Below are 19,554 nucleotides of genomic sequence, written 5' to 3' on the forward strand. Positions count from 1 at the left end.
TATGACCAGACCAGCATGATTGACAAGCGAAAACGGCGACTTTGGTAAGTAATTTCGGCAGCTTAGGTGGGGAATCAGGGTAGAAAAAAAACACTTTTGTAAAGCACAGCTCATGCCCTATGTAACCTACACATAAAGTGTGATCTGTACTAATAAATCGATCTCCACTCTGGTACTTATTTAAAACAATCAACTTTATTAAGACAAAAACAATTTTTTAAAATAGAGTTACTACATGTTAAGGAAGGTACATATCCACCAAAGGGACTACCCGCCTGAGGAAAATGCAAACATATATAGGCTATTAGCTTAAAAAACAAATACCTATCGCTGCTATAGTATAGGAAGCTCATTCAAAAGGCACCCCTAGTGGGGAAAACACATATGCCCAATAAATACTTAGAAATAAGACTCCCAACATATTTGGCACTCCATATACACTCACCGGCCACTTTATTAGGTACACCATGCTAGTAACGGGTTGGACCCCCTTTTGCCTTCAGAACTGCAATTCTTCGTGGCATAGATTCAACAAGGTGCTGGAAGCATTCCTCAGAGATGTTGGTCCATATTGACATGATGGCATCACACAGTTGCCGCAGATTTGTCGGCTGCACATCCCAAAGATGCTCCATACAAGGCAGGATGGATCCATGCTTTCATGTTGTTTACGCCAAATTCTGACCCTACCATCCGAATGTCGCAGCAGAAATCGAGACTCATCAGACCAAGGAACGTTTTTCCAATCTTCTACTGTCCAATTTCGATGAGCTTGTACAAATTGTAGCCTCAGTTTCCTGTTCTTCGCTGAAAGGAGTGGTACCCGGTGTGGTCTTCTGCTGCTGTAGCCCATCTGCCTCAAAGTTCGACGCACTGTGCGTTCAGAGATGCTCTTAGGCCTACCTTGGTTGTAACGGGTGGCGATTTGAGTCACTGTTGCCTTTCTATCAGCTCGAACCAGTCTGCCCATTCTCCTCTGGCATCAACAAGGCATTTCCGCCCACAGAACTGCCGCTCACTGGATTTTTTTTCTTTTTCGGACCATTCTCTGTAAACCCTAGAGATGGTTGTGCGTGAAAATCCCAGTAGATCAGCAGTTTCTGAAATACTCAGACCAGCCCTTCTGGCACCAACAACCATGCCACGTTCAAAGGCACTCAAATCACCTTTCTTCCCCATACTGATGCTCGGTTTGAACTGCAGGAGATTGTCTTGACCATGTCTACATGCCTAAATGCACTGAGTTGCCGCCATGTGATTGGCTGATTAGAAATTAAGTGTTAACAAGAAGTTGGACAGGTGTACCTAATAAAGTGGCCGGTGAGTGTATAGTGTAACAATACAGGTATATGAAGGTATATTACCTCTCTGTCAGCCTATAGCAAAGACCTCGGCGTCCCTCTGCCCCGACGCGTGTTTCGCGTTCGCTTCTTCTGGAGGCTCCAGAAGAAGCGAACACGAAACGCGCGTCGGGGCAGAGGGACGCCGAGGTCTTTGCTATAGGCTAACAGAGAGGTAATATACCTTCATATACCTGTATTGTTACACTATATATGGAGTGCCAAATATGTTGGGAGTCTTATTTCTAAGTATTTATTGGGCATATGTGTTTTCCCCACTAGGGGTGCCTTTTGAATGAGCTTCCTATACTATAGCAGCGATAGGTATTTGTTTTTTAAGCTAATAGCCTATATATGTTTGCATTTTCCTCAGGCGGGTAGTCCCTTTGGTGGATATGTACCTTCCTTAACATGTAGTAACTAGTGTTGAGCATTCCGATACCGCAAGTATCGGGTATCGGCCGATACTTGCGGGTATCGGAATTCCGATACCGAGATCCGATACTTTTGTGGTATCGGGTATCGGTATCGAAACAACATTAATGTGTAAAATAAAGAATTAAAATAAAAAATATTGCTATACTCACCTCTCCGACGCAGCCTGGACCTCACCGAGGGAACCGGCAGCGTTGTTTGCTTAAAATGCGCGCTTTTACTTCCTTCCGTGACGTCACGGCTTGTGATTGGTCGCGTGCCGCCCATGTGGCCGCGACGCGACCAATCACAGCAAGCCGTGACGTAATTTCAGGTCCTGATGCCTATTTCTGCATTCAGGACCTGAAATTATGTCACGGCTTGCTGTGATTGGTCGCGTCGCGGTCACATGGGCGGCACGCAACCAATCACAAGCCATGACGTAATTTTAAAAATGCGCGCGTCTCCTGCCTCCTGTGACGTCACGGCTTGTGATTGGTCGCGTCGCCCATGTGACCGCGACGCGACCAATCACAAGCCGGAACGTAATTTTAAAATCATGAATGCCTAGAATTAGGCATTGAGGACCTGAAAATTACGTCACGGCTTGCTGTGATTGGTCGCGTCGCGGCCACATGGGCGGCACGCGACCAATCACAAGCTGTGACGTCACGGAAGGAAGTAAAAGCGCGCATTTTAAGCAAACAACGCTGCCGGTTCCCTCGGTAAGGTCCAGGCTGCGTCGGAGAGGTGAGTATAGCAATATTTTTTATTTTAATTCTTTCTTTTACACATTAATATGGATCCCAGGGCCTGAAGGAGAGTTTCCTCTCCTTCAGACCCTGGGAACCATCAGGAATACCGTCCGATACTTGAGTCCCATTGACTTGTATTGGTATCGGGTATCGGATTAGATCCGATACTTTGCCGGTATCGGCCGATACTTTCCGATACCGATACTTTCAAGTATCGGACGGTATCGCTCAACACTAGTAGTAACTCTATTTTAAAAAATTGTTTTTGTCTTAATAAAGTTGATTGTTTTAAATAAGTACCAGAGTGGAGATCGATTTATTAGTACAGATCACACTTTATGTGTAGGTTCCAACGTAGTGGTACATATACCCCTCGTTTGGGAGGGAGTTGTTTTGTTGTAATATTGAGCAAGTCTTACATGAATATATCATGCCCTATGTAGCGGTATTTTTATCTCCGAGTGAAAAACCGGGGTGACAGGTTCCCTTTAAGGCTACTTTCACATTTGCGTTAGAATCCGCAGCGTATCATCCGCAACCGCAACCGCATGCAAAAACGCATGCAAATGTCTGATAATGCAGCGTTTTTTATCCGCATCAGCTTATGCATGATGGTAAAAAAAAACCGCAGCGTTTGCATGAGTTTTTACATGTGTTTGCGCTTTTTATGCACATGCGTTTGATATTTCCAGGAGGGTGTGTCTTTAATGGACATGCGCAGTCCGAAGTACGCAAGCGCATCAAACGCATGCGTACGCAAAGACATGTGTACGCATGCGTTTCCATAGATAGTAATGCGTTTTTTTGCCGCATTCCTTGCGCTAACAACCGCATACGTTTCTAGGTGGCAAATTGACGCCTCTAAAATTACTACGTTGTGTTTACCGCGCCAAACCGCAGACGACGAAACGACGCATGCGTCATTAAACGCAGCAAAACGCAACCGATCGCAGGCACATGCGTCCCTAATAATATAGGAAAACACAACGCATGCGGATAATTGCGGAAGAAACGCTGCGGACACAACCGCAAATGTGAAACCGGCCTTAGATTAACATCAGTGCTCGTCTTAAAAAAAAACTATAGCAGAGGACAAGATCGGAAATCTTCCAAGAACTGTTAGATGTACATAGTCTTATGAGTCAAACATTATGAATCACAAGTTGTGATAGAAACCCTTATGACTGGAATCAAGTAAACGCAGAATCTCCCAGTAAGAACGAGAGTGTGGAAATGTGCTGGTGTGAAGATGCTTTACTGCCATTATTAAATGAACTACAAATTTTGCATGACTCAAGCGTAAGAGATTACTGTTCAGCCATCAGTAGGAGCACTGGTGTGTAATATGGTGAATCATCAAAACAAAAAAATAAGTCTACAGCATAATGTCTGATAGACAAATGAAATTAAATTTTTGGACAAGTATAGCAAAACAGCTATTAAATGTTCAATATTAGTTGTAGGTTAAAGTGCATCCCTCATCCAAAATAAAGCCTTACCAGTTTTCTTAAAACTCCAAATGTGGTAAACGTGTGTATGTAATTAATTCCAAGAGATCAGTCATTTCGCTAAATACTTTATCATATTAAGGCTCATAAAGATGGGGGCTGGAACGAAGCGTAGCTGGGTGGAGGCCCCCCATGACTGCTTTGAGCCGGGCGGTCTTTTTAAATAATGCTGTGGCTAGGGATAAGAGGATGGCAAGGGGGGGAGGAGTTAGGTTAGGGGGAGGTAGGAAGGAAAGTGCGGGAAAACCACCATTCCTTACCTTATTTCTGGACGAAAAAGACGTACAAGATGGCGTCGGCGGAGTCCATGTTGTCCCAGCTTCAGGAGATGGCCAGGTCCAGGAGAGGGGGCTGGCTCGAGGCCCAGCTGGCCTCCATCATTGGTGCCGCAGGAGGATCCGCTCAGAGCGCACGGGGCAGGAGGACCAGGCCCCCAGAGAGACTGTCTCCAGATCTCCCTGCGCGTGGCAGGCGCAGGCTCCGGAGCCCCTCCAGGGACCCTGCGGGCGGTGAGTCCGGCGGCGCTGCCTCCCCCAGTCGCTCCCGCTCCGGCAGGAATCCCAGTACCCGGCCTGCACGCGCCGGGCGTCAGACCCAGGACACCGCCGCTGCTGCCAGGAGCGCCGGACCGGAAGTGCGGCCTGCGCGATCCAGGCAGAGCGCAGCCGCAGCTTCCCCCGCTCCTGGCAGGTCCCCGGCTCACAATGGGCGCACGGCCGCCGCTTCACCGCCTCCTTCCGGGGTACCGGTGTCCAGAGGGAGAGCAGCCGCCGCTTCCCCTGCCCTCATCAGATCTACAGCGCCCAGGGGGCGCGCGGCGGCAAGAAGAAGCAGAGCAGCGCTGACAGGAAGAGCAGCTCAGCCAAGAAGAGCGCCACAGCCAGGAGGAGCAGCAAGAGGAGCAGCAAGTCCAGGAGGAGCAGCACGGCCAGGACGAGCAGCAGCAGCAGCAGCCAGGAATCCGGCCCCTTTACCTGCGGCAGGCACTCACAGCCCATCACCTCCCAGGGTGCCTGCTCGGATGACCACAAGGAGCACACAGGCGGCGAACGGTCAGCGGTCAGGAGGTCTTCTACGTCCCGCTTGTACAGAACGGCGCAGCGGAGGGAGAGATGCAGGCAGCAGTGTCGAGCTGCCTGCCCAGGAGCGAAGATCGTTACACGACCGGGCGGGCTCGCCCGGGTTGGTACACGGGGATCGGTCGCGGTCGCCCAGGAGGTCTCCGGAGCTCAGAGCGGCGTATACCCGTTACCCATTGGACGGTGAGGTGGCGGGGGATACTGACCACAGACGGAGGAGCGGGTCCGTACAGCAGCTACAGCACGCTCGGGTCCCCCCTGGTGACGAGGAGGCCAGGGGCGCGGGCCTGGGGCAGAGAGGGCTAGCAGCGCAGCAGTTTCAACACGCTCGGGTCCCCCCTGGTGATGAGGAGGCCAGGGGCGCGGGCCTGGGGCAGAGAGGGCTAGCGACGCAGCAGTTCCAGCACGCTCGGGTCCCCCCTGGTGACGAGGAGGCCAGGGGCGCGGGCCTAGGGCATCGACGCGGCGAGGAGGTGTCGGAGTCCAGCGGTGATCGTCACGGGAGGTCAGAGCAACAGGGATCTGGAGGTCCGGCTGGCGGGGACACAGCACCCGCGCAGCGTTGTGAGTATGAGTCCATGTCCGGTTTGTCGCCCACAGGGGCCGAGTTACAGGAAGCTAGGAGGGGTCGGGCGGCGGTGTGTGAGGAACGGCAGAGGAGTGGGCCGATTGTGGCGGAGGTGCCAGGTATGCAGGACTTATTGCAGGGTATGTCGCAAATTTTGCGTAGATTAGAGGGAGGGTCGGCAGCTGGGGTTGCCGCATCGCCGGTTGAGGCGTGGTTGTCTGGTCGAGGGGTGGAACCCCAGGCGGGTTGTGGTTTGTTAAGCCCTGGTCAGGTAGTGGAGGTTGCATCGTCGGGTGTATCGGTTTCGGTTCAGACAGAGAAGGAAAAAGGCGATACGGTCAAATTAGATGACAGAGCGAAAGGGGAAGTTTATGTGTGCTTTGAAGGGCCGTTGGGAGCGCATTTAAAAAAGGAGGTGAAGGAAAAGATTTGGAGAGACGAGTATGTGGAAGTTTTTTCCCTGCTTCCGTTGGAAAAGTTTAACTTGGATAAAGGGAAAAAAGACGATAGCAAAAAGGAGGAGGAAGAAAAGCGGAGGTGGCGGCTAATTCCGCAGACATTTGTAAATTGGTTGCAGGCGTTTGCGATATTGGCGAGTGTAGTGGGGGAGAAGGCGCCTGAGAATTGCTCAGGTTTATTTTGCTATTTAGATGCGATTGGGGAGGCGCATCGTACTTATGGCGGTCAGACGTGGCTGCGGTATGATGAGCAGTTCAGGCAGCGAAGGGCGGTAAGGCCAGAAATTAGGTGGGACCAGAAGGATATAGGCCTTTGGCTGAAGGTTATGGCCCCAGCTAGGCATGGGCAGTCCTTTCATGGGTCCGGGGGTGGTGGCAGCCAGCAGTCGGGACACGGAGGCAGTAGTCAGGGTGCACAGGGAGCGAAGGAGAAGTCTGGAACCTGCTGGCAGTTTAATGACGGTCAGTGTAAATACGGTAGCACCTGTAAATTTAAGCATGTGTGTTCCCACTGTAATGGAAGTTCACACGGGGCTTCAAAGTGTTTCAGGAAAGGAAAAGGAAAGCCAGCCTTGGGTGCCGGTCAAGGGGGAGAGCCCGGTGAGGCTTCACGAGATGGCCCCCTTTCTAAATAGGTACCCCGATCAGGTGAAGGCAGGTATTATTTTCAATGGTTTTGCGGATGGTTTTAGGATTCCTCCCCCGAGCCACGAGGTTCCTTTTTCGGTTAAGAATTTGCGGTCGGCAATGTTGCATGCCGAGGTTGTTGATGTTAAACTCAAGAAAGAAGTGGAGTTGGGAAGGATGTCGGGGCCGTTTTTGCATCCGCCGACGGCGGGTATGGTGGTTTCCCCTTTGGGGGTGGTGCCTAAAAAAGAGCCGAATAAATTTCGGTTGATCCAGCATTTGTCGTACCCAAAGGGTCAGTCGGTAAATGATGGCATCGCCCAAGAGCTGTGCTCGGTTGAGTATACATCATTCGATGCAGCGGTGCAGTGGGTGCGAAGGCATGGCCCTGGGGCGCTGTTGGCAAAAACGGATGTTGAATCGGCCTTCCGTTTGCTTCCGGTGCATCCGGACAGCGTTCCGTTGTTAGGTTGTTTTTGGAATGGTGGTTACTATTTGGATAGATGTTTGCCAATGGGCTGCTCCATTTCTTGTTCATTGTTTGAGACGTTTAGTACTTTCCTGGAGTGGGTGGTTAAGGACGTTTCTGGAGTTCAGTCGGTTATCCATTATTTGGATGATTTTTTGTTTATCGGGCCGCCTGATTCCGCAGTTTGCCGTAATACGTTAACGGCTATGTTTTGGGTCGCAGACCTTTTTGGAGTTCCATTAGCGGCAGATAAGACAGAAGGTCCCAGTACGGTATTGAGTTTTTTGGGAATTTTAATCGACTCCGAGAAGATGGAGTGTCGGTTGCCGGAAGATAAGTTGGCCATGTTGCAGCAGGAGGTTGAAAGAGCTAGAAGGAAGCGGAAGCTGACTTTGAAAGAGTTGCAGTCTCTTTTAGGTAGATTGAATTTTGCATGTCGGATCATACCCATGGGCAGGATATTTTGTCGCAGGTTGTCGGTCGCGACGGCAGGCGTAAAGGAGCCACACCATTTTATTCGCCTGAGCAAGGAACACAAAGAGGACTTGCTAGTGTGGCAACGTTTCCTGTGCAACTACAACGGGCGGTCGTTGATTCAGCAGGAGGTCTTAACAAATTTTGATTGCGAGATATATACGGATGCAGCCGGTTCGGCTGGTTACGGGGCCTTTTGCGGTGGTCGTTGGTGTGCCGGACGGTGGCCGGGCCAGTGGAGGGAGTTGGGCCTTACAAAAAACCTGGTCTTGTTGGAATTGTTCCCTATTGTGGTTGCGGTTTCCATTTGGGGGGAAATGTTTGCTAACAGGAGGATTCGTTTTCATTGCGACAACATGAGCGTCGTGTCAGTGATGAACAGTTTGTCGGCCTCATCTCCCCCGGTGATTAAGTTGGTGAGGGAGTTGGTTTTTCGGTGCTTGGAGCTGAATGCTTGTATTTCGGCGGTGCATGTGCCGGGTGTGCAGAACTCAATAGCAGATGCATTGTCTCGTTTCCAGTGGGACCGTTTTCGGGAATTGGCGCCGGACGCGGAGATCTTGGGAGAGGAATGCCCTTTGCATCTTTGGAGCGTGATTATGGACGAGCGGGCCGGTTGATTCAGGAGTCTGTTACGAGACAAACATGGGCATCATACGAAGCATCTTGGCGAGTATGGCAAAGTTGGGTGTCGGTGTGGGGCCAGTTGGTGTCTGACGAAGATAGGATGTTGGCAGTGTTATTTTTGATCGGGAAGGCGGCCGAAGAAGGTTGGTCGATTTCGAAGGTAAATAAATTTGTTGCTGGTTTGGCTTTTGCTTTTAAGTTGCAGGGGTTGGTGGACGCGACAAAACATTTTTTGGTCAGACAGGCACTTAGGGGTTTTAGGAGAGGTAATCAGACGATTGACCGTCGCCGCCCCATTTCGTTTAGCCTTTTAGAACGGTTGGGTGGAGTCTTGGAGATTATTTGTGGTTCGAGTTTTGAGTTGGCGTTGTTTCGCCTCGCCTTTTCATTAGCATTTTTTGGGGCTATGCGCGTTGGGGAGCTGGTGTCAACGTCCAAAGTTAGAGCAGGGGGTTTGTTGGCAGAGGATGTGGAACTTTGGACGGGGGGTATCGTTTTTTGGATTCGCCGTTCAAAGACTGACCAAATTGGGAGAGGAAAACGTGTGGTGCTGGGGAGGGTTCACGGGTCTTTAATGTGCCCTAGAGGTTGTCTGGAAGAATACTGGCAGTTATGGTCAGGCAGATCCGGCCCTTTGTTGTGTCACGCAGGGGGGTCCTTTTTGTCACGCTTTCAGTTCATTGCGGTATTAAGGAGGGGCTTGCGGGAGTTGGGCCTTTCTCCGGAGTTGTTCGGTTCGCATTCATTTCGTATCGGGGCGGCATCAGAAGCTGATAGTTTGGGTTTGGGCGCGGAGGACATTTGTAGAATTGGTAGGTGGACTTCGAATCGGTACTTAGGTTACGTCCGTCATTAATTTAGTAGTGTGGTTATGTTTTGTATTTGACCCAGTGTTTTTCTTCATGCGTCTTGTTGCAGGTGTGTCCCCTTACTTAGCCTGGATCTTCGGACATTCGTTCGTTCACTGGGGGGCGCTGCGGGCCGAGGTCAGGCCGGACGGTAGGCAACTGGGGTTTAGTAGGCGTCAGGTTGTCATTCGGTGGTTGGGATATAGGGGGATGGTTTGGAACAAGGCCCTTCCTGAATTTTCTAAGGCGGTTCGTTTAGACAGACAACCTGACATTTTAGTTGTGCATTTGGGGGGGAACGACTTGGGTGTACGGCCTGTCAGGGAGTTGATTAGGGACATACGGTTCGATTTGTTGAGGTTGCAAGTATCATTTCCTGGGGTGTTGATTGTGTGGTCAGATATTGTGCCTAGAAAACGGTGGAGGGGGGCTAGATCTTTGAAAGGTATTAATAGGGCTAGGGTTAAGTTGAATAGGGCAATAGGGGGTTTTGTTTCCAGAAACGGGGGGATTAGCGTTAGACATTTTGAATTGGAGTCAGGGCTTGGTAACTACTGGAGGGAGGATGGAGTTCATTTAAACGCGATTGGAATTGATTTGTGGACTTTGTCATTGCAAGAAGGAGTTGAACGGGCGTTGGTGGCGTTGGGGCACTCACGAGCCTGAGGTGGTCAGGGCTGTTCGTGTGTGGTGGGGGGGTGGGGGTTCTTGGAGTTGACGCTGATTGTTTGGGGGAAGGAATTGGAGCATAATTACAGGCAATTTAAAATGTGGTGGGGTTGGATCTGGCATTTTGGTATGGGCTCTGGACGGGGTCTTTACCCTGGGAGCTGTTGGTGGTTTTTTCTCTTCCCGGAACGGGATGTACGGTGCCCTCGAGCTGGTTTTCACGGCTGGGGGTAATATGGTGGTCGATCTTCTTTTGTGGGGTTTGCCAGATCTTTTTAGCTCCAAGAACCCTCCCCTCGAATTTATACTGTTGTATTTATGTTTATGTTAATTTGTTAATAAAAGTTGGCCGCTGTGGCCAAAATATCCAAAAGAATAATTAGTCATGTTTTATTCAGGGTATGGGTTAGGTCGGTGGGCAGGTGTTGGTGGTTAGGTTACATACGTAAGAAAAGACCGTACTCGGCATACGCGGTCATGCAGGGTCTGCTTTTTTTTGTCTGGTTTCCAGGCCTGGACCTTTGTATTCTCCCCAGTTCTTCCACCTTTTCTTTGACAGACACAGTGTGAGTTGCTTCAGGCTGGAACACTCCAGATGTTGAGCTATGTGAAAGTCCTAGAAGGGCAGTAGAGAGGCTTTTCCTTTTCTACGGTTAAAAGAAAATGACTTAACGTTTTTTACCATGGAGTTTTGGAGTTTTTTGTGGTATAGTCATTGGAAGTCCACTTTATGGGGCATTTACTTTTACATAGGAGATGTGAGTGTTGAGTTTGTATATTCCCTAATTACAGTACAGTAAATAATTCCATTCTTTATCCCGGCTCATTTGCTAATATTTTCTAAAAAAAAATAAAGCAGCCATTCATTATGATAAGGTAAATGATAAATAAGTCTCTCCATAACTGCATCAAGCAGCACAATACTTTTCATAAAACCTAAATAAGATGTCCAAAATTACAAAACACAACACATAGACAGCCCAATAGAGCCACTGTTTCTGGAAAAACTACAGGCATTTTTTATTCTGAAGAATTAATTTACAAAAGAGGCTTACAGGCTACTGGAGCTCTCACATTATTAAGTTATTTGCTCCTATGAATTATTCATGAGATCTACCAGTGGTAAATCATATGTCACCTACCTAGGCTTTGGGAAAATGATGCTATGGAGGGTAAGAATTGTGGAATATGTCTGTGGATCTTGTGATTAGATTTGTGAATGCAGGTAAGACAATGTGGGAGAGTGGGTGTTATTGAAGAGTGAAGGCTTAAGGTACCGTTACACTAAACGACTTACCAACGATCACGACCAGCGATACGACCTGGCCGTGATCGTTGGTAAGTCGTTGTGTGGTCGCTGGGGAGCTGTCACACAGACAGCTCTCTCCAGCGACCAACGATCAGGGGAACGACTTCGGCATCGTTGAAACTGTCTTCAACGATGCCGAAGCCCCCCTGCAGCACCCGGGTAACCAGGGTAAACATCGGGTTACTAAGTGCAGGGCCGCACTATTTGGATCACTATTTGGAGTTGCCTGCCTTTCCCTCCAAAACAGCAACAAGTTTTCTAGGTACATTTGCTCACAGTTTTTTAAGAAACTCGGCAGGAGGTTATTCCAAACATCTTAGAGAAATAATATTTTTCTCTTCATGTAATCCCAGACATTCTGGATGATATTGAGATCAGGTGCTCTGCGGAGGCACTATCATTACTTCCAGGACTCCTTGTTCCTCTTTATGCTGATGATAATTATTAATGACTTTGGCTGTGTGTTTGAGGTCGTTGTCCTGATGCAGAATAAATTAGAAGCCAATCAGACGCTTCCCTGATGGTATGTCATGATGGTAACTATTTGCCTGTATATCTTAGTATTGAGGACACCATTAATTCTCACCAAGTCCCCAATTCCATTTGCTGAAATACAGCCCCAAATTTTAGAAGTAACCTGTGTGACGCCCCATGGTCCTGGTCGTCACAGTGGCATTGCTTTCCCCACGGGGAGAGTGATGTCACGCTTGGAAGCGATGAAGGATATCTTTCACCAGGTAATCACTACATACAACACATTCATACTCCAGGCCAGAAGGGGGAGATCTATACCCAGATTGAGGCTGAACTCCCCTATAAATACATTCTGGTCTGGAGGGAAGCGGACAGTTCGTCCCTGACAGCAGTAAGTGAGCTAGAGTGTCAGATGGTCTGAAGGGGCCATGTAGTCTGAGGTACTACAGCTCATGGAGGAAGAGAACAGAAAGGGAAAGAACAAGCTTGTGGAAAGTGTGCAGGAGAGAGAAGGAGCAGGAGAGTGATACCAGGGGAGCAGAGCAGTGAATTAGCTACCTCCCTGGCTAGCGCAGATTCCGGTAGCCGAAAGACTGAGGCTGTGTCGGACTCTAAGGGGCATAGCTGGAACCGGCAGGACAACTGAACTTCAAGTTAGGCTACGTTCACATTTGCGTTGTTGGGCGCAGCGTCGGCGACGCAACCAACAACACATGTACACAACGCAGCGTTTTGCGACGCATGCTTTGTCATAAGATAGTAAAGATCATGAGTTTCGGCGCAGGGAAAACGCTACAAGTAGCGTCCTCTGCGCCCTGTCTTGTGCGTCAATATGACGCATGCATCGTAAAACGCATTACAAAGCATATGTTACAGATAGGGGCGCATGACGCATGCGTCGGTATCTGTCGACGACGCTGCGCCCAACAACGCAAATGTGAACGTAGCCTTACCGGTCCGTCTTTACACCCAGTGATATTTATAGGGCCCGGGTCATGATAGAGACCCTGTAAAAAGGCCCAGTTCACCTGTCATACGGGGTGTGTCCTAACCTATATGGGGGACAGAGAGGAACTGTGAGGACCTTATCAGAAGCCATAGGCAGTAAGGGACTACAACACCACCGTGCTTTGAGGGAGGCTTTCATCTCCACCTGGTAAAGGGGACTCTGGATTTGCTTCCAAGCCGGCCGGACCCTGCCTGTCCTGTGATCTGGTGCCCTGGACTGGGGTTGCCTGAAGCTACAGTAAACCAGGTAAAGAGACTGCAAACCTGTGTCCTCGTTCTTTACTGCACCTTGCACCATCTTCACCTATACACCGGGAGCCATGGAGACCTACGTCATCTGTGGGAAGTTAAACCATCTAGCTGCCATAACACCACCCCAGAGGACCCCTTTAAGCAGCGTTGGTCCCCACTGACCGAATACCACAGGTGGTGTCACGAACATAAACTTTAATCAATATGCCTTTTACATGGGCACCCAGGGCCACGGACCAGGTCGCCACCATGACACGTCCCCTTAAGTACTGAACCCGGTACCGAGTAACCCCATTGCCCTGGTGGGTGTTCCACCTGCATCATGTTGCACTGTTGTCTGTAGACAATATTTCACATTTTGACTCATCATCAGTCTAGAAAACCTACTGAAATTTTTCTGAACCTCAGTTCCTATGTTTTTGTGCATAGTAGAAGTACTTGGTCTTGTCTAAGGCATGGATTTTGGGCTACAATTCTTCCATGAAGATCAATTTTAGACATACTTCTCCACAGTAGATGGGTGTAGCTTCATCCCACTGGTTGCACCTGGTCTGAGCTGATGACACTGCTGGATATCTTTTGATTTCAAAGAGAAGTAAGCATGATGTGCCTTTCATCTGCTGCATTAAGTTTCCTTGCCCGACCATTGCGTATATGGTCCTCATCGTTGCAGACTGTATGGTGCTTCTTCAAAAGAGCTTGAACAGCACATCTGAAGACCCCACTCTTCTTTAACATCTTTGCCTGGGAGAGACCTTACTAATGCAGCATAACTACCTTGTGTATTGCTGCTGTGCTCAGTCTTGTCACAGTGTAAGACCTGTAACATGGAACTTTTTTCTACAACAGCAAATTCACTACAGTTTTTTTTTTTTTATCTATGTGATTTGTTTTGTACACTTATGTTAATACTTTTTTATATTTTGCATTAGCTTCCCTCTTCTTGTAGGTTCAATTGACTTGTTTTAGTGCTACAAATATCTAGGCCAGGGGTGCGGAATCTTTTTTCTGCCAAGGGCCATTTGGATATTTATACCATCCTTCGTGGGTCGTACAAACTCCCCCCACAAAGTGCATCCTGACTCTGGCATTGGTTTCCGGACGTAATCTTTCATTGCATGCCCTTCAGTGTTCAGTAGTGAACACTGCATGTGTGTGCTAACAGAGCAAGAAGAAATTAATGAGCTGGTGGCAATCAAAATACATCTCCCTGCCCAAGAATGTGGTCCCTGAGAATCTGCTCGGGGGCCAGATAAAACGTTATCAAGGGCCGTAAATGGCCCTAAGGTTCCCCACCCCTGATCTAGGCCAATCAGTGGGTTGTCACTAAAGAGTGTAGTTGTTTCTCACCTAGGTTTAAGCCTCCTACACAGCTGTTTCTGTAAAAATTAATTTATGTGTTTCAACCTATATCTGAAATGATGATCATTCTAACATGTTTGGTATAAATGTTTAATCATACACCTGTATATAATCCTACAAAATTCTTGACTATGTGCAAATGTACCTAGTAGCTTTGTTTCTTTTTTGTAGGCAAAGGAAGGTCACATCAAACATTTATTGGATTTAGAATTCTCTTTTGTCCATTCACGTTCCACTTTGTTAATGGATAGAAATAAACTATTATTATTATTATTTATTATTATAGCGCCATTTATTCCATGGCGCTTTACATGTGAGGAGGGGTACACATAAAAACAGGTACAATAATCTTGAACGATACAAGTCACAACTGTTACAGGAGGAGAGAGGACCATTATCAGTGCACTTTTATTTTTGAAAGCATTTTTACTTTACTTCATTTTCACCATAACTGTCTAACACTTTACCACAGCCATTCACGTCCAGAAACTGATAAACGAATAATACCAACCTAAAGATGTATAGCTCTGCCCTGTAATGTATAAATTACACCAAGAAATCACAATAAAATAAAGTACGGTAAGTTTCTAAGAATACAAGAAATAATTTATACCAAATGCTAGTGGAGCAGTATAGTTTCCTTTCTTTAATTCCCGTATATGAAGCGTGTGGAGAGCACATGCATATAATAAGATCAAGTGAATCCCAGCCCGTTATAAATCTCATAAAGGAGCCAGATATTCAGGAAGAGCAGTCATAACTGCATTAACCTGAAATGCTCAGAGAGGGATAATGGTAAAGTGCTTAAAAGCTTTCACACATCAGCAGCCAAAATGGATCATATAAACCAGAAAGACTGTCTCATACCATTGGCAAACAGGCTGAAATTACCCGAGATAGACCATTTGTAATTAAATCAGGAAAGTGGATGCTGAGGGCAGTGTATATTATGTACCGTAATGCTGGGTATTTCTCGCAGTAAGGGGTAAGGGAGTGGAGCACACTGACCAAAGACAGTGGATCTAGTGAAAGACATACCACTGGATTACAAATGGGAGTAGTCACTTGTCCAGTCTACTAAATACTTTGCAGCCAGACATTTGCAGAGCATGATGCTCACTCATGGCAGATTGAATCTAAAGATCAAGGAATGTGGTGGGGATACTGATTCAGGAGTATTTGGAGATGCAAGCCGATGTAAACGTGATGGACAGAGCAACAGCAACACGCAAACATTCAATACAGACATACAACAAAGCATCAGAACCACCGTTCATATCATGGAGGAAATAGATGCAAGTTAAGTGATTACAATAGTGTGGAAATTAATTGGTATATATAATATAAAAGATAGACAGATATATGTGTCTATGTATATGGATAGATGAGTTTACTCTCTTATATAGCGCCATTAATTCCACAGCACTTTACAGACATCATCATCACTGTCCCAATGGGGCTCACAATCTAAATTCCCTATCAGTATGTCTTTAGAATGTGGGAGGAAACCGGAGAACCCGGAGGAAACTCACGCAAACACGGGGAGAACATACAAGCTCCATAGAGACGTGGTCCTTGGGTGGATTTGATCCCAGAACTCCAACACTGCAACAGTGCTAACCACTAAGCCACGGCCCACCGTGGTGCCATAATACATGTAAATGAATTGATGAACACATATTGACTGAAATGTATGTGTGTGAATGAATGTGTATATATATGAGATAGATAGATAAAAGATGCACAGACAGATAGGAAAACTGGAACAGCACCGATACCTCATAGAAAAAATGATGATAAAGAAAAACTAAGAAAGTAGACAAAGTTTAGATCGATTAATGGACAGATAAGATGGCTTCACCGTGATAACTAAGTTCACATAATCCATTTTACCCATTGATATTGACAAGTAATGCAGGATACTAGTTTAATGAGTTGTGACAAACTCCGGACTGCTACCTCTGACAAACTCACTCAAGGCTGCAGCAGTTTCCAGAAATGACATAATAACAAATAATCTATTGATTCCATAACCATAAGGAAATGATCTGCAACATGCATATTTACTAAAATCTTTCACTAATTACACAACACCATCATAATCCGCAGAGTTGTAAACTGAATGTAAAAGTTCACATGAAAAAGATACACTTATGATAATGTACAAGAACAGCACCAGCTAAGACACAGCAGGTTGGCAGCAGATGTGACTGTGATGTGCCATGCTGAGAGCCCCATGGCACAGGGTCTCCTTACCTCTCATTGGGCTGATGCTGCTGGGCAGAGCTGTGGGCAGCCAGGAGCAGGCAGGTCACCAGTACTCGGAGTCCAGGGACCATGGCTGTAACACTAGAGGAAGGTGTGTGAGCTGGGAAGCTGCAGGGGCTTTATAAGGAGGATCGCCCTATAGTCTGAGTCTCCACTCATTTCCCTCTGGGAGGTTCTCTGGCATAGACATGCTCCTGATGAATATCCCATTTGTTCCTGTAGTACTGAGGAGGAGGGGATCCAGTTCTCCCTAAAATCTGATCCTCCCCTCTCCTCCCCTTTGGCTTCTTTTGGCTATCATTAACTCCTTCATATCTGCTTTTGCATATGCATATTTTATTCTGGATTCAACAAGTGTTATGATTTAGACTATATTGCTTCGCCTAGCACTGCATACACTACACTGACAGGAACATGTGAAGAACACCTAATGAGAAAAGTCAATAATTGCTGATCAGAAGTTTCCTGTGATGAAATATTTAGTGCACAGAAATAGAAAAGAAGGAAGGATGGGGGTTGGGTGGGGTTCACATATATACAGACATAGTCACCTACAGTAGCCAAGTAGGCTGCAGCTTCTACTTAACATATGACGTCTCTGATGCTTCACTGCAGACTATGGTATCCATGGTCATGTGATCTGTGTCACAGATATAGATCGATAGATGAAGATTCGAATATATATCCACATGTACATATATCTGTTATACAAACCTCAATCGGACCATAAAAATAGAAATACAAACAGAAGCGTGAACCAAGGCTAAACTATAAGACAATACACGATGAATACCTTCATAACGTCATAAATATGTATTAGACAATGTTCACACTTCTGTTTGCATTTATGTTTTTCCTGGTCCAGGAGTAGAAAAAAGTGCAAATAAAATGTTCAGCTACAGGATCCATTCATTTTGTTTTACTGTCATCTACTTGCATCCGATCAGTCTATTATTTGTTGTTTTTGGATAGACAAAAATCTCATCTTCAAACTTTCTTTTTCCATTTAATAAATTAACAGCAGACAGAATGGACCCTTTCTTCTTATAAATGTAAAAGTACTAGTGATGAGCGAATATACTCGTTGCTCGAGACTTCCTGAGCACGCTCGTGTGTCCTCCGAGTATTTTTTAGTGCTCGGAGATTTAGTTTTCATCGCCGCAGCTGAATGATTTACATCTGTTAGCCAGCATAAGTACATGTGGGGATTCCCTAGCAACCAGGCAACCCCCACATGTACTTATGCTGGCTAACAGATGTAAATCATTCAGCTGCGGCAATAAAAAACTAAATCTCCGAGCACTAAAAAATACTCAGAGGACACCCGAGCGTGCTCAAGAAATCCCGAGAAACAAGTATATTGTATAAGTATATAGCTCATCACTAAAAAGTATATAAAAAATGGATAATAACGAACGGTCATCTTTTCTGATTCCTGGTTAACAGATCTGTTTTGAAGTAGCTTTGCATGCCCAGAACTCTGTCACCTCTCCTTAAAAGATCCCTACAAAACAGAAATTTTGCAGTTCGGTTGTTATCCATTTGCATCTGTTTTTGTTCCATTTTTTATCTTCAGATGGATCTATTACAAACAAATCCCAAACGGAAGTGTGAACATAGCCAATAATTATTATTTTGGGATCATGTGAAAATGAAGTTTTCTTCCAGCTGAAGCCACTAATCCTGGTCCATTTCAGCAAGTATATCATCAAGTTTTGTTATTCTGGAAATGCCAATGTCATCATAGAGCTCAAACAAAAGTTTAGGCTTTATGTCAACGTGTATATTAGGTTCAATTGTTCTAATGTAAGATCCGGTTACGTTTTATATATGGAGCATACCGCACATTTAGCATGGCCACGTGCTCATCCTTCTTTGGCACTTTGTGATTTGGTCTCATTTGTAACATCACTACAAGCACAGCTAAGTCAACATGTAACTAGCAACTGGGCCCTGACAGGTTTATTACTACTGTTTGTCAGGCTCTGGGGAGGGCGGACACTTAATTATACACTGCATTACTTTTGAGAAAGGAATAGAAAGGAGTTGCCGGCTTATACTTAGTTACAATAATTTACTGCCTTACTGAACTGACTGATACTGTGGAACAAGCTGCAGGCGACATGTGCCCTGTGTCATGGGCCGCTATCTTGCTGGATGAAGGGCATCCAATGTAGATCCATTGAGCGATGTGGTATTTACACCATAGTATTGTCCAACTATCTGCATATCTGATAACATTAATCTACAGAAGGTGGATTGATATGTATATGTAAGGGGGAGAAACTAACCAGGTTTGCCTCATCCGTGACGGGTCCAGAACCGTCGGGTCTGTCACCTAGGATACAGGGGGAGAGCTTGGGGTGTCAGAGTGTTCCCTGTGCTCGAGAGAAGGGGGCGTAAGCAGACAATTCATGCACGTGCAGAAATTCAAACAGTTCAGGCGGGAACAGCGCACGCACGGGAGTCCTGTCAGAAAAGATCAGCTGTGAGGTGACGGGGCGGTGCTGACTGGAGCTGGGGATGAGAGGACGCACTGACTGGAGTCGACAGATGGGGTCCCACTGACACACCAGAGATACAGCTGTCCACGCTAACATCGCTGTCCCCGCTTACATCACAGACATTTACGAGACTGCTGACGCAGTCGAATACGTTAACAAATCCGTCCTGGCAGGTGACCGTGAGAGGCAAGGTCTGTGTGCAGGATACAGGCGCTGAACAGTACAGGGCAGCGGACCGGGCTGGCCATTATAAACAGTGTCAGGACAGTGTCATAGGTCCTGCTAGTGTAAGGGCTGTCACAGCTGAGAGAAGAGATTATTCCCCTTCCTTCCTTCATCTGTTGAGGCCAGTGCCCGTGCTGGAGCCCCAAACTATCACCGCCATCATCAAGAGGGGGAGGACACCTCCATCGCCGGGACCACAACAGGACAAGGTCATCATCAGGACCACCAGAGAGCACCGACATCATCAGGACCATTGGAGAACACCGTCAACGTCAGGGAAGTTTTCTCCCATTCTCCTCAGAACTGTGATAAATCC

At 46.9% G+C, this 19,554-nt stretch overlaps 1 protein-coding gene across 1 annotated transcript in view; it reads right to left on the reverse strand.

The window, feature by feature from the left end:
* PCOLCE2 (procollagen C-endopeptidase enhancer 2) overlaps window positions 1–16,779 on the reverse strand; it is a 119,081-nt gene extending 102,302 nt beyond the window's left edge. The window contains exon 1 of the mRNA XM_077290800.1: window positions 16,498–16,779. Within this exon, the coding sequence (XP_077146915.1) occupies window positions 16,498–16,580 (83 nt within the window). The 5' untranslated portion in view covers window positions 16,581–16,779. The remainder of the gene's footprint in view (window positions 1–16,497) is intronic.
* Window positions 16,780–19,554: the final 2,775 nt, after the last annotated feature.

This window comes from Ranitomeya variabilis, chromosome 2 (assembly GCF_051348905.1).
Source record: "Ranitomeya variabilis isolate aRanVar5 chromosome 2, aRanVar5.hap1, whole genome shotgun sequence".
Taxonomy (NCBI): domain Eukaryota; kingdom Metazoa; phylum Chordata; class Amphibia; order Anura; family Dendrobatidae; genus Ranitomeya; species Ranitomeya variabilis.